This window comes from Calypte anna, chromosome 3, assembly GCF_003957555.1.
Source record: "Calypte anna isolate BGI_N300 chromosome 3, bCalAnn1_v1.p, whole genome shotgun sequence".
In the NCBI taxonomy this organism is placed as follows: Eukaryota; Metazoa; Chordata; class Aves; order Apodiformes; family Trochilidae; genus Calypte; species Calypte anna.
Window position 1 is genome coordinate 94,767,318 of NC_044246.1, and position 15,558 is coordinate 94,782,875.

At 40.1% G+C, this 15,558-nt stretch overlaps 1 protein-coding gene across 1 annotated transcript in view; it reads right to left on the minus strand.

The window, feature by feature from the left end:
* ARHGEF10 (Rho guanine nucleotide exchange factor 10) overlaps nucleotides 1-15,558 on the minus strand; it is a 107,495-nt gene that overhangs the window by 38,035 nt on the left and 53,902 nt on the right. Inside the window, exons 17-18 of the mRNA XM_030448639.1 lie at nucleotides 15,028-15,173; nucleotides 13,385-13,560 (exon numbers count right to left, since the gene is read on the minus strand). Of these exons, the coding sequence (XP_030304499.1) occupies nucleotides 13,385-13,560; nucleotides 15,028-15,173 (322 nt within the window). The remainder of the gene's footprint in view (nucleotides 1-13,384; nucleotides 13,561-15,027; nucleotides 15,174-15,558) is intronic.

A 15,558-nucleotide genomic window follows, 5' to 3' on the forward strand; every position in this document is an offset into this window, starting at 1 on the left:
ATAAGAAGCTGGGCTTCCAGAGATCAGCAATGATGGACTCAGCAGAAGAGACTTCTCTGAGAACTGAACACTTGGTTTGTGCCACTTGGAGTTACAAGGCATAGAAACTTCATATCTGAACTAGGTTCTGTAAGGGTTACTCACAATGGCCTTTAAAATAGGATTATTAACTTGGTGGCTAACAGAATGCTGACTACCCACTGGATCTGGCTGAAAACAGTCTGACAGAGGGTGAAGGAGGCACATTTGTCTGTTCATCAGATTCATTTCTCAGTTCACAGCCAAAGACTGCCTGCTTCAGCCCACACATGTTCCCTGACCATATACTGTTGCCTGTTTTGAGGTGGGTGTTCTCTCTTTTTTTTTCCACAGAAAGCATTGAAAAACTCTTGGCTATACTCCAAAGCAGATACGTGGTTGGTTTTTCTTTGTACTTTGAAATGTTTCACAAATTATAAAGCCATTTCCTTCCCATTTCTAAGCCGCTCTTGCTAATTATCAAGCTCCAAAACAACCTATTTTTCCAATGAGAAAAAAACCCTGAGTTTAGACAAGGTTCTCCCCAGTTTTACACATCCTGTGTGTTACAGAGGACAGTGCACCCGGGTAGGAGAGAAGGCAGCATTCTGTAACCAATAATCATGTTTGTGCCTTTTTTGTATTCCACCTACAGCTCAAGGGTGAAATCCTGGCCGCGTGCAAGTTAGCAGGAATTCTTTTCATCAACTCCTTTGTTGCTAAGATTTTACCAGAGGAATTCATGGTTCCCTGCAACAGGCAAGTTTACTGCCAACAACCAGTAATTCATGTAAAATACCTAAATTGTTTCTCTGAATTATTATGAAATATACTCAAGGTTTAAAATGAAAACAGAACTGCCACTTCCTTTAGCAGGAAGATAAAAGTTTTAATTCATTTTTGCAAAGCAGGGGGAAGATTCTCTTCTTTAAACAATTGCTCCTTAGCTGAACTATATTTGAGTATAATACTAAATACCTATTTTACCTGCTTGTTTCCCAGTGTTACTCTCAGTACCACAGCTTTAAATTCACCAGTTTTGCCCTGTTTGAAGTAATTCTTGTAATTGAAACAGAAGCAATTTTAGCCCATTTACATCCAGGCACTTTCAAAGCCTGCAGGAAACTCCCTGGGTGTGGTTAATATCAGTTTCACTTGGCTCCAGCAAAATTAATACTTGGAAGGTCCTGCATAAATAGACACATGCAAGAGAACTGTCTGTGTGTTAGTGCTCGGGTGTGGGCAGAGGGGGAGAATTCCCACCTCCTGCAGCAGGCTCATTGCTTGGGCACACAGCCAGCAGCTGCAGCTCTGTCCCCCCACAGCCAGCACAGCAGCAGCTGCTTTAATCTGCACTGGCAGAGCAGCTGCTCCCTTGGGATCACTCTCTAACCATTTCCCCTAAGTTTTCAATTCTCTAGGACCCTGCAAGCACATCTGATATTATAATCCTGAACCGATCAAACCCTATTCTCACTTTCAAAGAATTACTAAGGGATACATTTATTTACTGTGGTGATTTGCTACATGTAACACATTTTCCTGTAGCTTTTCCTGTGTGTTCTGATTCTTGATTGTGAATTAATAATTTATCACAGATTTATGCTATTAAAGGGGAAAGAGAAAGTGTTTTAATGCCTAGAGTAGTCACTCATAATTCAAACATCTATTCCCAGGAAAGCAAACATAATGGCTGAGGTGGTCCCTTCCCATACTAAACTCCTGTTTATTCCCAGTTAGGATTCTTTCAAGTAATAGTATTACATAAATCCAAACAGCATGCAAATAAACTAAGAGCCTCATTCAATAGACTCTCAATATTTCAACTACATTCTTGCAAACATTTCTGTATTCTATGTCAGCATGAATTTATGAAAGGCCTGACTAACCCAATCTTCTGTGACAACGTGACATGCTTCATGGACAGGGTAAAGGCTTCCAAAGTGGTTTACCCTGGAGCCTCTGACACCATTTCCCACAGCATTCTCCTTGAAAAACTGGCTGCTCATAGCTTGGACGAGAGTACTCTTCACTTGGTAAAAAACTGTCTGCACGACTGAGTCCGGTGAGTTGTGGTGAATGGAGTTAAATCCAGTTGGCACCCAGTCACAAGTGGTGTTCCCCAGGGCTCAGTACTGGGACAAGTCTTGTTTAGTATCTTTATTAATGATCTGGATGAGGGGATCAGCCACACCCTCAGAAAGTTTGCAGATGACAGTAAGTTGGGTGGGAGTGTTGATCTGCCTGAGGGCAGAAAGGCAGAGGGATCTGGACAGGCTGGATTGATATGCTGAGGCCAATTGCATGAGACTGAACATCGCCAAATGTTGGGTTCTGCACCTGGATCACAACAACCCCAGGCAATGCTAAAGGGATGGGGAGAAGTGGCTGGAAAAGCTGCCTGGTGGAAAAGGACCTAGGGGTGTTGATTGACTGATGGCTGAACATGAGCCAGCAGTGTGCCCAGGTGGCCAAGAAAGTCAATGGCATCCTGGCCTGTATCAGGAACAGTGTGGCCAGCAGAAGAGGTTTGATCATGTCTCTGTACTCTATACTGGTGAGACAACACCTCAGATACTGTGTTCAGTTTTGGGTGTCCCACTACAAGGACACTGAAGTTTAGTTAAGCTCCTGAAGGGTCTAGAGCATGTCTTATGAGAAGTGGCTGAAGGAACTGCAATTGTTGAAGCCCGAAAAAAACAAAGTTCAAGAACCTTATTGCTCTTCACACCTACCTGAAATTAGGTTGTAGTGAGGTGGGGGTTGCTCTCTTCCCCTTAGTAGCAAGCAACAGGACAGGAGGAAGGTGCATCAAAGGAAGTTTAGATTGGGTATTAGAAAGAAAATCTTTACTGAAAGGTTATCAAGGCACTGGGAACAGGCTTCCCAAGAAAGTGGGAGTCACCATCACTGAAGGTATTCAGAAAATGTATAGTTGTGGCCATGGTTTAATGATGGACTTGGCATTGCTAGGTTAATAGTTGAACTTGATGAGCCTAAAGGTCTTTTCCAACCAAAATGATTCTGTGATCATGTTTAAGCCACAGACTGTCAACAGATATACTCCTGGGTACTTTTTTCACTGCCTAGTAACTTGATAAGATCTGCCTTGAATATTATTATAGTAATGACCTTTTCCCCACATAGTTCAAAACCACAACACATCAATATAAATTGCATTCAAAAAAGTCATATTGACCTGACGAGAGAACAGATTCTGGGAGCTGAAGGTCCTTAGGAAGACTGATTTGCTTCTGAGAGACACAGAGCACTGAAGTCAGACTAGGTGTTCCAAAAAATGGAAGCTTACAAAGGTTAATATGAGAAACCCACAACCATGACTGAGACAGCCTAGTTTCCTGACTCTCATTCCAGACTTACTAAGGGGTACCACAAAATTAATGATTAATTTGAAGAACATGTCAGATTTGCAGACTACTCTGAAAGGCTGGTAGATCCCAAATTTAACTTGCCATTTGCAATCTGGTCTTTAGGCTGAGAGCATTTGTATTGCTTCCTCCCACTGAGCCATCTGTGTGTATTCAGGCAGCATACTGAAACATCAAGTGTTATGAAGGGAAGAGATTTGGAAAAAAATAAATCTTCATCGTGAGCCTAAAAATCACCTGGGACAGGGGGGAGAAGTTATATTTATGGGAGGTAACTTTTAAGGTTGCTGTCTCTGAGGAAAGTGTAACAAACTGGTACTTCTATAGAATTACACACTCAGAACAAATAGAAAAACCAAACAAAACTCCTACAGGTACAATGGTATGCAACACACACAGGACAAATGCCTTACAGCTGCCCTAGGGAAGAGATCTTGTCAAACAGGAAAAACATTCTCCCTGGGGAGGTTTAGTAGAAGTAACTCTCTCAGTGCAAGTAGAAATTGAAAACTCTACATGATGTTTTCATTTACAGGTGATCTCAGAGCTACAGATGTCATTTATCTGGATTTGTATGGGGCCTTTGACATGGTCCCCCACAACATCCTTCTTTCTAAATTAGAGTGAAAGATTAGATGGATGAACGATTCAGTGGATGAGGAGTTGGTTGGATGGTCACATCCAGAGGGTAGCAGTCAACAGCTCAATGTCCAGATGGAGACTGGTGACATGCAGTGTCCCTCAGCAGTCCATACTGGGACCAGAACTGTTTGGTGTCTTAATTAATAACAGTGAATTCACTTTCAGAAAGTTTGCAGATGGCACCCAGCTGTGTGGTGAGGCTGACATACCCAAGGGATGGGATGCCATCCAGAGGGACCTGGACAAGCTAGAAACTTGGGCCTGTTCAACCTCATCAGGTTCAAAAGGCCAACTGCAAGGTTCTGCACCTGAGTTGGGGCAATCCCCAGTATCAGCACAGGCTGGGGAATGAAGACATTTACAGCATCTCTGAAGAGGACGGATTGTAGGTACTGGTGGATGAAAAGGTGGACATGAGCTAGCAACATGTGCTTGCAGCTCAGAAAGCCAAGAGCAGACAGGCTGTATCAAAAGAAGAACAGCCAGCAGGTTGAGTGAGGAGATTCTCCCCCTCCACTCCTGTGAGACCCCACTTACAGGACTGTGTCCAGTTCTGAAGCCACCAACACAAGGACATGGACATGTTGGAGCATGCCCAGAGGAGGGACACAAAAATAATCAGAGGGATGGAACACCTCTCTGCATATGAGGACTGGCTGAGAGATGGGGTTTTTTTGGTCTGGAACAGGCTTCTGGGAGACTATAATGCAGCCTTCCTGTACTTAATAGGGACCTATAAGAAAAATGGGGACAAGCTTTTTGGCAGGGCCTGTAGGGAAAGGAGAAGGGGTAAAGGTTTTAAGCTAAAAGAGGGCAAATTGAAACTAGCTGTAAGGAAGAAATTTTCTAAAATGAGGGTGGTTAAACACTGGAGGATGTTGCCCAGATAGGTGTTAAAAAGATTATGAATATTAGGAAAACCAGAAACACTGCTATTCACTTATCAGGTGATACCTACTGCTAAATATTATTCCCTCTCCCTTTATAAAACCCTTTGCACCAGAACACCTTGCTTTCATTGGAAGGCCAGTGATGAGGAACCCCTGGCTGCACTGAAAACTTCTCTTCCACACAACTTGGACAAATCCAAGCAGCAGCTACAAACAAGGGAGGCACCTCTGTACCTCTGATGCTTTCTGTCTGGAAATTCAGTACAGCTGTTGATGCCAGTGACAAAGCAGATGAGATTTTACTTTTAGATGCTGAACTACAAGATTCTTGCACATCGTGTTATGTAAGCAAAGCCCATGACAGCTCCCCCAGCACCACTCTCCTCCTATTTGTGTCTTTCCACTTGTTCACTCAAGCTGCTCCTGTTTCCATAGACACCTCAGAGAAGCATGTGGGTGGGTTATGTTTTCTCATTTGTACTTTACAAGAGCATTTTAATAGCCATTTGGAATTTTGGTTAAAAAAAAAAAGAGTTAAAAAACCATAAAATCAAATGACAAAACCCCCAAAACTCCATTTTTTGTGAATCCAAAAATCTGCTGTAAGACTTAAACAGTTAACTCACAGTTCAATTCAAAGTTCTTAAGAGAAAAACAGACTTTCCGCCTTCCCTCTCTTTGTTCTTTCATGCCAAATCCAAGAATTTGTCTACTGTAGCATACTCCCTAAAGATCTGAGCCACCATAGCTCAGCAGTATCTTACCTGAGATTATATCATGCTTTCACATCCAAGCTACACAAATATTTAGGGAGTGCTATCAGTCTCCAGGTTTGGAAATTGAAGCAAATGGGAATTCAGGAATGCTCCCAGAAAACAAGAGCTTAGTTGGCAGCCATCAATGAAAAGATGAGCAGCTACTCACATGCAGCTTTATGGCACAACCCTGAATTAGGTTTAGTAAGCTAGCCCAGAAAGAAGCAGCACAAACATGTACATACTATTAATTGATAAGCAATAAACCTCTCATATTACTAGAATATTAACTATTAAATTCAGATATGGGGTAAATAAGCCTGATTACCCATAGTGTCAGGATACATCACTATCATCAACCAACTTGAAGAGCATTATCAAACATGAAATTACATTATTCGGTCTAATCATACCTTAATAATGTAAGCACCTAAAGGTAATCTTTATGAGATTATTTACTGAATCTAACAATCTGAGCCTCTATAAATCTCTAATGTGTTTATTCTCACAGCCATGTAAGACAGGAGTTCTGCAAGTCCTAGTCACAGACAAAGAACCAAGTACCACATGCCATCCAGTACATACAGAGCAGAGCTGGGAAACAAACTTCCCAAATGTCAACTTTGGCACAGTGTTTTTAACAGGCTTCACCTCTCTGTCAGCTATAAACACCTTGCTCTCAACTGGTAATTACATGAATGATGAGAACTGTCTCACTATATACACACACCGTATCAGACCTGAACACCACAAAAAGAAGATGAACAAAAACAACAATTCAACCATGAAACTCTTTCTTCACAGAGCCTGAACAATGTGAAGATGAAATCAACAGCTTGCAACTGCAAGTACTGAGTAATGTATTAAATGCATAGTGCTATACCATGTGTGAGTACAATCATGCAAGAACACCAAGGAAACACAAAGTATCTTAAGAGGGTGAGACGTAGCTCATACACTGAGAGCATGGCTTCAAAATCATATTAAACTCCAGCTGCTCCTGACCAAGCAGGGAATTTCCAAGACAAAATGCCATAAATATTTTTCCTGCTGACAGAAGCAGTGGTGCTGTGCCAGAAATGAGACAGGAAGCAAAATCAGTAGGAAACAGGAGGGAGAAACACTGTAGCCCCAATACATTGGTAAGAGCGGACTCCTGTCCACTGGCTCCTCAGCATCATGCGAGCCAGGACAATGGTCAGGTGCCTTCTTGGACTAGGTGCTAACTCCAAGTATGGATCAGAGAAGCTCCAATTCCTGGCTCTATTCCCACAAGGAAGGAATATCCTGTAAGTAAAGAGACTTCAGAGTGAAAGAAAAGAAGTGCCATGTTCCTTTGCTCTAACAGGTCCAGAAAGGGAAGGCCTAGAAGACCACCAGAGAACCTCTGGAGTTGTGCCTGCATCAGTATGAAGGGTTAGGAGGGAACTGGATGTGAGGAGATAAACACTGACATCAACAGGCAGTAAGATACCTATGTGAAGGTATATAAATGATGAAAGTACTGCAAAAATCTCAAGACAAGTATGCAGGTGACTGTAAACTGGCCAAGCTCCGAGAGGTTCACCCTGGAATTCCCACCAGATTATCCTTAACAACTCATGTAGAAATGGTACTAAGAAGAGCTTGCCTTCCTCCTTCACACTCATGTGCTCATAGCTAGGTTTCTACTCATTTTACTACTCTGTGTCAAGACATGGAAGAGGACCCTGGCAACAGCAAAGCACTTTAATCACTATAGAGCATATAAAAGGAAAAGAGAAGAATCTCATCCTAAGTGGGTGAGAGAAACTTAACAGTTTATTCTGTGCCTAATCCACCAGCTAGAAACATATACCTGCTTCACAAATGAACTATATAGTATCATCCAGTGTGTTCAGCTGAATAAGCTGTTCAAAGTAAGATTTATTTATTTTAAATCTCTGGTCTTTTGTTCACATATATCAACAATAGTTTACGATTTTTAGAATATTACAACTGCTTTAGTATACAGTAGGATTTTCACTCATTTTAAAATAAGGATTTACATTATTACTCTATACATATTCCACAGAGATTAAATTTAGTTCAACTAGCAATTTCTGCTATTTAGACTTGCTTATTCTGGACATTGTATTATGATTGTCCAGCTTTAAACAAACCAGTGGAAAAAACCAGCTTTAATGGCTATGGCTACCACAGTAGCACTACTTCTGTTTTTGAGAAGTGTGGCCCTTCCACTGTGCAAAACACAGGTGTACACTACAGAATATCAAGCATCCCTACCTGTTTCCCTGGCAACACTAGGAGATGTACAACACAAAGTGACTGCATCAAGCAGAGGGGAACTTAGAAGAGAGTTCTGAGAATCATACAAGCACTTCAGCATAGTCAGTACTACATTTAACAATAAACAAAACCTACAATCAAAACCACAGGCGAGTAGAGAGTTCAAATGTATCCCTGTAAGTCTGACCAGGAAAGGAGAAAAGAAATGGTTTAGCAGTACTGAGGTTTGACCTCATTCATGGACTGCAAACTTGTGAAATAAAAAATAACACAGCCACAGACATTGAAACACAGCCACAGACATAAATGTGCTAACCTGTCTTTTCATTTTACTGTTATCTGCTTTGCTCATCACTGCATGATCTATAGCACAGATGCTTGCTCATTTTCTCTTTCATCCTTTAGCCATATGGCTCAAATTAAATGGTTCTTTAAGTAATAGACTATGCTGTGTATGGCTTCTAACCAACATTATCAGCACCAGAGTACTGCTGACAGGCAGTGGCTTACCACCCAGAAATGGCAGAATGCTTAGCTCTCTTCCTTTGCTTCTTCAGAGACTCTGTAGTCTGGTCTTCTTAAATAAAATCACTATAGAAAACTTTTAAAGCTCAACATTTTTATTCTTGGGAATCAGAGGACAGACAACTCAGGGTGATCACTGTGACACCAAACAGGCATTCATATTGGCACAGAAACCACACTTCATGGCCCATCAGCAGTTTGAGGAAAGTGCTGCAGATTCATAATAACACAGGCTAGGAGGATGAGAAACTGAAACTCTAGCCAGTATATTTGACTCTTGCTTCCATATTCCCCTTTGAACAAGAGTAAAAAACAAGTATTTTCAGTGATTTCATATATAGATGGATGGCTTGCAAGTGAAGGTCAATTTCTGATGCTTCTGGAGGGAATACAGTACATTTTCATGTTACAAATTTGCTTTTGACTAGATTTTCTGCATTTCGGGAAGGCATGTTTTAAATATGTCCTATTAATAGGACAAATTAAAAATAAAGTTTAATTAATTGCTCTTTCACCCACAGACTCATAGAAGAGTTTGGGTTGGAAGGGACCTTTAAAAGTCATCAACCCCCTTGCACTGAGCAGAGAAATCTTAACAAGATCAGGTTGCTCAGAGCCCCATCCAACCTGACCTTGAATGCCTCCAGTCAAGGGTCATCTATCTGCTACCTCTCTGGGCAGGCAAACTTTTCCAGTGTTTAACTACTCTCATGATAACAAATTTCTTCCTCACAGCTAGTTTAAACCCTCTTTTATTTTAAAACCACTAAACTTTGCCCTATTGCTACCAGCCCTACTGAAAAGTTTCCCATCCCACCAATCCTCTTTTTTTATCAGAATCACGCAGATAACATTTTACTTTCTAGGTACCCTCTGCCATAAATTTAATCCAATTTATCACCCTTTTTGATTGAATAAACACCATTGGCTAGTATACAGCTATGCAGTAAGCTTCCTTGAAAGCCAACAAAATAATAATGAAAAAAACCCAACCAAACAAACAAAACAAAAACCCCAAACCAAAACAAAAAACACAAACACCCCCCAAGAAATTACATTCATTAATGTAATTGTCTCCTTTTGAACTTTTAAACCATTTATAACCTACATTTAGCCCATATTATATAATACTTTTGCTGAGTTCTTTTCCTGAATTACAGTTCTTGTTGCTTCCATTTAGCAACCTTATCTACCAATCTAGTAATTTTCATATCTTACCATAAAAACATGTCAAATGCTCACATAACCACCAAAAACATGCTTCAAATATCTCTCACTGAACTCCATTATGTAGTTCTTCCAGCACAATCAAATCACAACCAAGAATATACAACTTCATGGCAAAAATATTCCCCTTTTCCTACATTTATTCAACATTTTTGTACCATGAATGTGTCTGTGCATCTGCAGATGGACCAAATAAGGCAGGAGAAGAGAACAGGAACTGCCTACCACAAACAGCATATTGATTTACTAGGGAAGAACTTTAATTTTTCTGCAAATGTTTCTACAGAAGAAGAATAACAAATCAGGTCTCTTTGGCACACCAAGGCTCACAGTCTGAGACTTTCAAGCAAGATTAATTCACATATGTGAAAATGGACTTTTCTTCATTTGCTCAGAGGAATGTAATCCTACAAACATGCTCTTTTTTCAAGAACTGAGAATCTGAAATGTTTTCTGCAAACACAAGTTATAATTGCACTCCGCTAGAAAACAGTATTAGAACCATACAAATAAAAAACTTTGCCAAACAGTTGAGACTTCAGTCCTTCTCCATGTTCATAACCAAAAGAAATCATAGTCTACTTTTGGTGCTAGGGGAGAACTACAAGGATAAAGCAAAAGCACACCAAAGACAGGAGCAGAATAACAGAATACTCTCTAGGAGAAATTTCCTGCTTTCTCCCCCATACTCTCGGGCCACAGTTTCTCCTGCCAAAAGAGAAAAGACTTATAAAAAGGACATGAAGTTAATAGCCTCTAAATGTGTCCTCCTCTAGACCTCGGAGACAAAAGACTGGTATGCAAAGCAGAACTGGGTAGGAAACTGCAAACTGATGGTTTTGTCAAGTGAAAACCAAGTTCACACAGCCCTTGCTTTCCTCAGAACAGTATTAAAGCATGTGTCTTATTTATATGCACTCAGTAAAACTTTTCAACCTTTCAGCAGTTGCACATCACATTCTATACGAGTTGAAATCAAATTCAGCTATTAATTTCTCTCCAGCACTCAATGTAAAGTTTGCATCTTTTATCTATATTATCCCTTCTTGCAGCATCATGGAAAACTGAAAGCACCAATTGCATTTAGCCAATAATAGATAGTGAGATACACTTATGACAATTGATTCCTCATAAAAAGTATTTGAGCAGAGAAAAAGTGCCATGATAAAGGAAATGTAAATAATAACCAGCAGTCCTCACAAGGACACAACCAGGATCCATCAAGAATCCTTGCTAGTCACAGCAGTAATGTGAGAATATGAACCTGACAGGGGTCAAGCTCTTAATGTCTGTGCTGCAGATACAAAGCAACTTTTCTCGGTCCTCCAGAAATAGAAGCAGTAAACCCCCTACTACGTAATACTTTTATACAGAATCATCATCATTCTGTATCTCCACTGTTCCCACACACTGGAAATAGGAGCTGAAACTACAGTCTGAGTGAGACTGGGTTCTGCATCCTGGAAGCAGGATTCTGCCTGCAGCATCACATTCTTTTCTTTATAATTAAATGTTATTAAAACTGCATACTATGAGGGCACTGGGATTTCACCACAGCAGTTCCTCAGTGCATACTTTAAAAACAGGGGAAACACAAAATAACTTTATGACAACTACGAAGCCATGCAGTTTTGAGGCAGAAGATGACAATGGTTTGCTAGTAGTTCTTCTTCACTTGTGGTAAATACCCAGTAGTCTCACCAACAATGTGATTCAACCGTGACAAAGACTGTGGCAGCATCAACTACAAAATGCAGCATCTTGGTAAGTGCAAATAAACAAGCAACAGTGAACCATTACATAAAGCCTTACCAGTCCTTTCCCTCTGCAGGAAGGCTGTACTTTCTGAGCTTCTGTAATCTTTAGCAGCCAAGAAGACTGGAACTAAGGGGCAGCTCTACAGAATAACACAATTAGGTCTGCATTCAAACTTGTCTATACAGGTCAGTCCAGACAAGTCTTCATTCAGAGTACCAGCTAGCACAGATAGAACAGTACATGTAAATAGGTAGGCTATGATCTTCCTCTTTCATGAGTGGTTATTTTCAGCTTCACTGGGTCATCTGGCAGAAACATTTGATTAAAGCCGAGGGAAGATTTATTCATTTGTATAACCATCATCCTTCATATTCTTTTTAATTATTATCTTTTGATTCATTTTATTAGGGGAGTTATATACAAGAGCTTACCAAGTCAACAGTTCATTCAGCTTATCTTTTACCTACTCAGTACCATGTAACCTAGAGGTTAAGACTGCAACAGATAGAAAAAGTACTGTAATTTTTTTTATATTATCACCAAACAGCATGAATCTGAGAAACCTCAAAGCCAAGAGGTTCAAGTAGGTTCCATACAACTGTTTGGTTGAGAGTTTTTCTTTCTTAACTCATGTTCCACTTCCCCATCTGATCTTGCTGACAGGCAAGGATTTAGTCTAATCTGCTGTGAAGCTGCAGCACAATGTCACAGTAGGAACATTCAGTGAGCTATTCCTCCCACACTCTCCAAAGAAAGGGACCCCCATTTCTAAGCAATATGCTTTCTTACATACACTCCTCTTGGGGTCATGAATACAACAGCTGGTAAATGATAATGTAAGAGCTTTGGTCTCATTGTCTAAGCCCATTAATGCTTAAAGTGAGTTACAAGAATAAAGTTCTCCTTCAAAGTGAGACATAAGTACCTATAAAAATTTTTTGTAGCTTTTTACACAGTGATATTAGCCATCATGGAGAATACAGGGGTATCAAATGTTGCAGCTGCATCTCACATCATTCTGAAGTGTTAGATGTATGCCACCTTACAGTACAACTGTAGGGAAATTTTCATGAGGCCAAGGTGCAATATTAAATCAATGCAGTGTGAAATAATGCCCAAAGATAGCACTGAAACCATGTAAACTATAGTCCATTAACAAGGTTCACAGTCTAGATATATTAAATGCAGTTAAAAATAATTAGAAAAAATGCACAATTTAAAAGTACTCACTATATATGTGAAAGGCTATCTACCCAGTAAACTCTTATTCCTTTATCTCTTGAGGGTAGTTGTCAGGCTTCAAAGGGTATTACCAAGCACAGAAAGAACATGCAAACTTCAGAGCTGAGGTAATTTTTGGAGAGAGTTTAGGAGGAAATTACCTACGGGCATATTGCTTCAAAAACATTCCTTAAAATGAAAATTTTACTTTTTTCTGAAGCACTTGTTACTATGGTCAAAGAGTGGGATGCTATGAGCTTGAGAGAAGTCACTTCTGCCCTGCAGTAACCCCTTGTGTCCAGACTCTAATTCCACAGCAATGGGGTGGTTGGTCATTTTTACTGAAAGCAACTTCCTTGCTTGAAGTATGGGATAAAAACATGTGCACAACCAAGTGCCATGGGATACCTGGCACACCACACCAAAACAATCTTTTTGCATGCTTTAAAACTCTTCATGCATTCATACATAAAACTCCAAACCAGGACCAAATACAAGTAATTCAAGCTGCAAGGCAGGAGAGCAGCTATCACTTTATAGATAGATTCTCAGTTACCAATGGAAGAGTTTATATTTCTCTTATATTACAGAAGTCTTCATGCAGAAAATGATGTCCTTTGTTTTCAGTATCCATTGAAATTCAAATATGGATTTTAACAAAAAAGTCTGTAAAAGTCTGTAAATCACTTACTTGGCTTGGAGTTAATGATGACATTTTCAGCAGAGTGTTGGGGTGGAAACCTGCAGTTTTCTCCTTGGCCCTCACTGCTGCCATACTCTATGACTTCCACTTGTCCCAGTGGCACACTCCACTTCAATAAATATCTCTGGCCAGTTGTCACGGTGCCACTACTGTCACAGGAAGAGCTGGAAGATGCACAAATTATTGCTGTGTCAAGCAACTGTGTTTCATGGCATTCCATGTATTATTTTAGCTTCTAAAGTCTGCTGCTTATCAGTATCAGGCACAACTTGAAAACAATACAGACATCAGGCTGACATTTCTGAATGACCCTTCCTGTAGGTGCAAGGCACAGCTAAGCAGATACTGATCACCTATTTACAAATAGCATACGACTGCCTGTAACAGTCTATAACAAAACCTATATGACCATCTTTAAGATCAACATGTATTTTGAAATATTAATGATGTGCTTAGGATGATACCATGGTTCCACTTTTTCCCAGTTCTTTTCGATTGTGCCATCTGAGTCAGTACTTGAAAGACTGCTCAAAAGAAGTAACTGCTACGTTCAGGGAAGTGCTAATGATGAGACCCCTGAATAACTACTGGGAGCAGGAAGGACAACATGACCTCTTAAGGCCTGACAAGCTAACATTTCTGCTGAGCCCCACAGCCCAGGATGCTCTTTAGAGCAGACCTCTGCAGCTGCTGTGGCTTCTGAGAGCAATCATGAGCTGCTGCACCAAAAAGAAGTGTGTAACACAACAGGGATTTCTGAGGAAAGAGCACACTGAGGAAGCTCCCTTGGAATAGTAATGACATTAAGACTCCTCTTCCTTTGTTTCCTTCATTTTCTTATTCACATTCAAGAAGAGATAATAAGCTTTTATTATGGAGGACAAGAGAAGTTACAATTAACAAAAAAGGTCTATTTCACAGGAAGCATGACTGAAATACAGAAGTTAAATGGTTGGGAGAAATAAGCAAAATGTATTTATTTAGAACAGTAGCTAAGTGTTTCCCCTGATGTTCAGATAGTCAGCTACCTATTGAAAACTCACTCTTTTATTCCATTGAGAAGGTAAGTATGAACAGAATATATAAATGCCACAGCTTAAGTAAATATTTATATACTCTTGATCTAGTTCAGAAAAAAAAGAAAACATGACTGGGCAGGACACAGCTGTTCAGTCCCTCAGGACAGCATCCACTCCTTCTAACTCCAGCTACTTAAAAGTTAGTTCTCTGGTACAAGCAGGTCATCTGATCACATGATGAAGGAACTTTTGAGGTTCAGGTACTCTGCAGAAATACTTATCTTTTGCCAGCTACAGAAAACTGGTCTGGAACCAATGGTTCTCATATTTCTGGGATGTCTGACTATTTCTGAAAAGGCTGCAGAAAAGGTGGTTGAGGAAAGTGAGCTGACACATACTGCACAGCTATATGTATGTGTAAAGCATTTTAAGAAGTCTGAATTTACAATTTCTAACATTAATAGGCAATTCAGGAAGCCAGTTATCCATTTATTGTGACTACTGCTAGAAATCATTAGCCATGGTAAAAACTGTAACTAAAACATTCAGTACATGTTTTTTATTCCAATACAAGATGGAATGATAATTTAAAAAATATGAATCGAGTCCTACCGAATATTTACTGTTGCACACATCAGCACATCATTTAACATGAAAATTCGTCGTTCTTTGGTTTTGATGATTTCTCCTTTGTCATTGTAAACTGTCTCCACCATATCATCAGTCCGTATGAGGTATCTGTTTCCATTGCTGAGTAGCTAGGTTTCAAAAACAATCAACACTCTAAGTTATACATGGCATAGCTAGCATTCAGTGGAAAAAAAAATAAAAAGAAAAAACAAGAGGTTATCACTTGCCACCCTAGTACAAGCGTTTACAGGTGGACTTGCCAGGTGAATCAAACCTCTTTACTGATTTACTTTCCAGGAACAGTAACTTCTGCTGTCAGCAATATGGCATGCAGGGGGTTTCAATCCTAATATGGAACATAATTGCTCTGAAAATCTTTAAAGAGCCCATAGTGAAAAAAATCATAGCTGCCAAGATTTCTGGTGTTTCCTTCCCTCATCCTTTCTTTCCCCTTCCATTGAAGTGCTGCCAAAGGGGGAGGTCAGGGTGGGAGGGAGAAGAGTGCTCCCACCT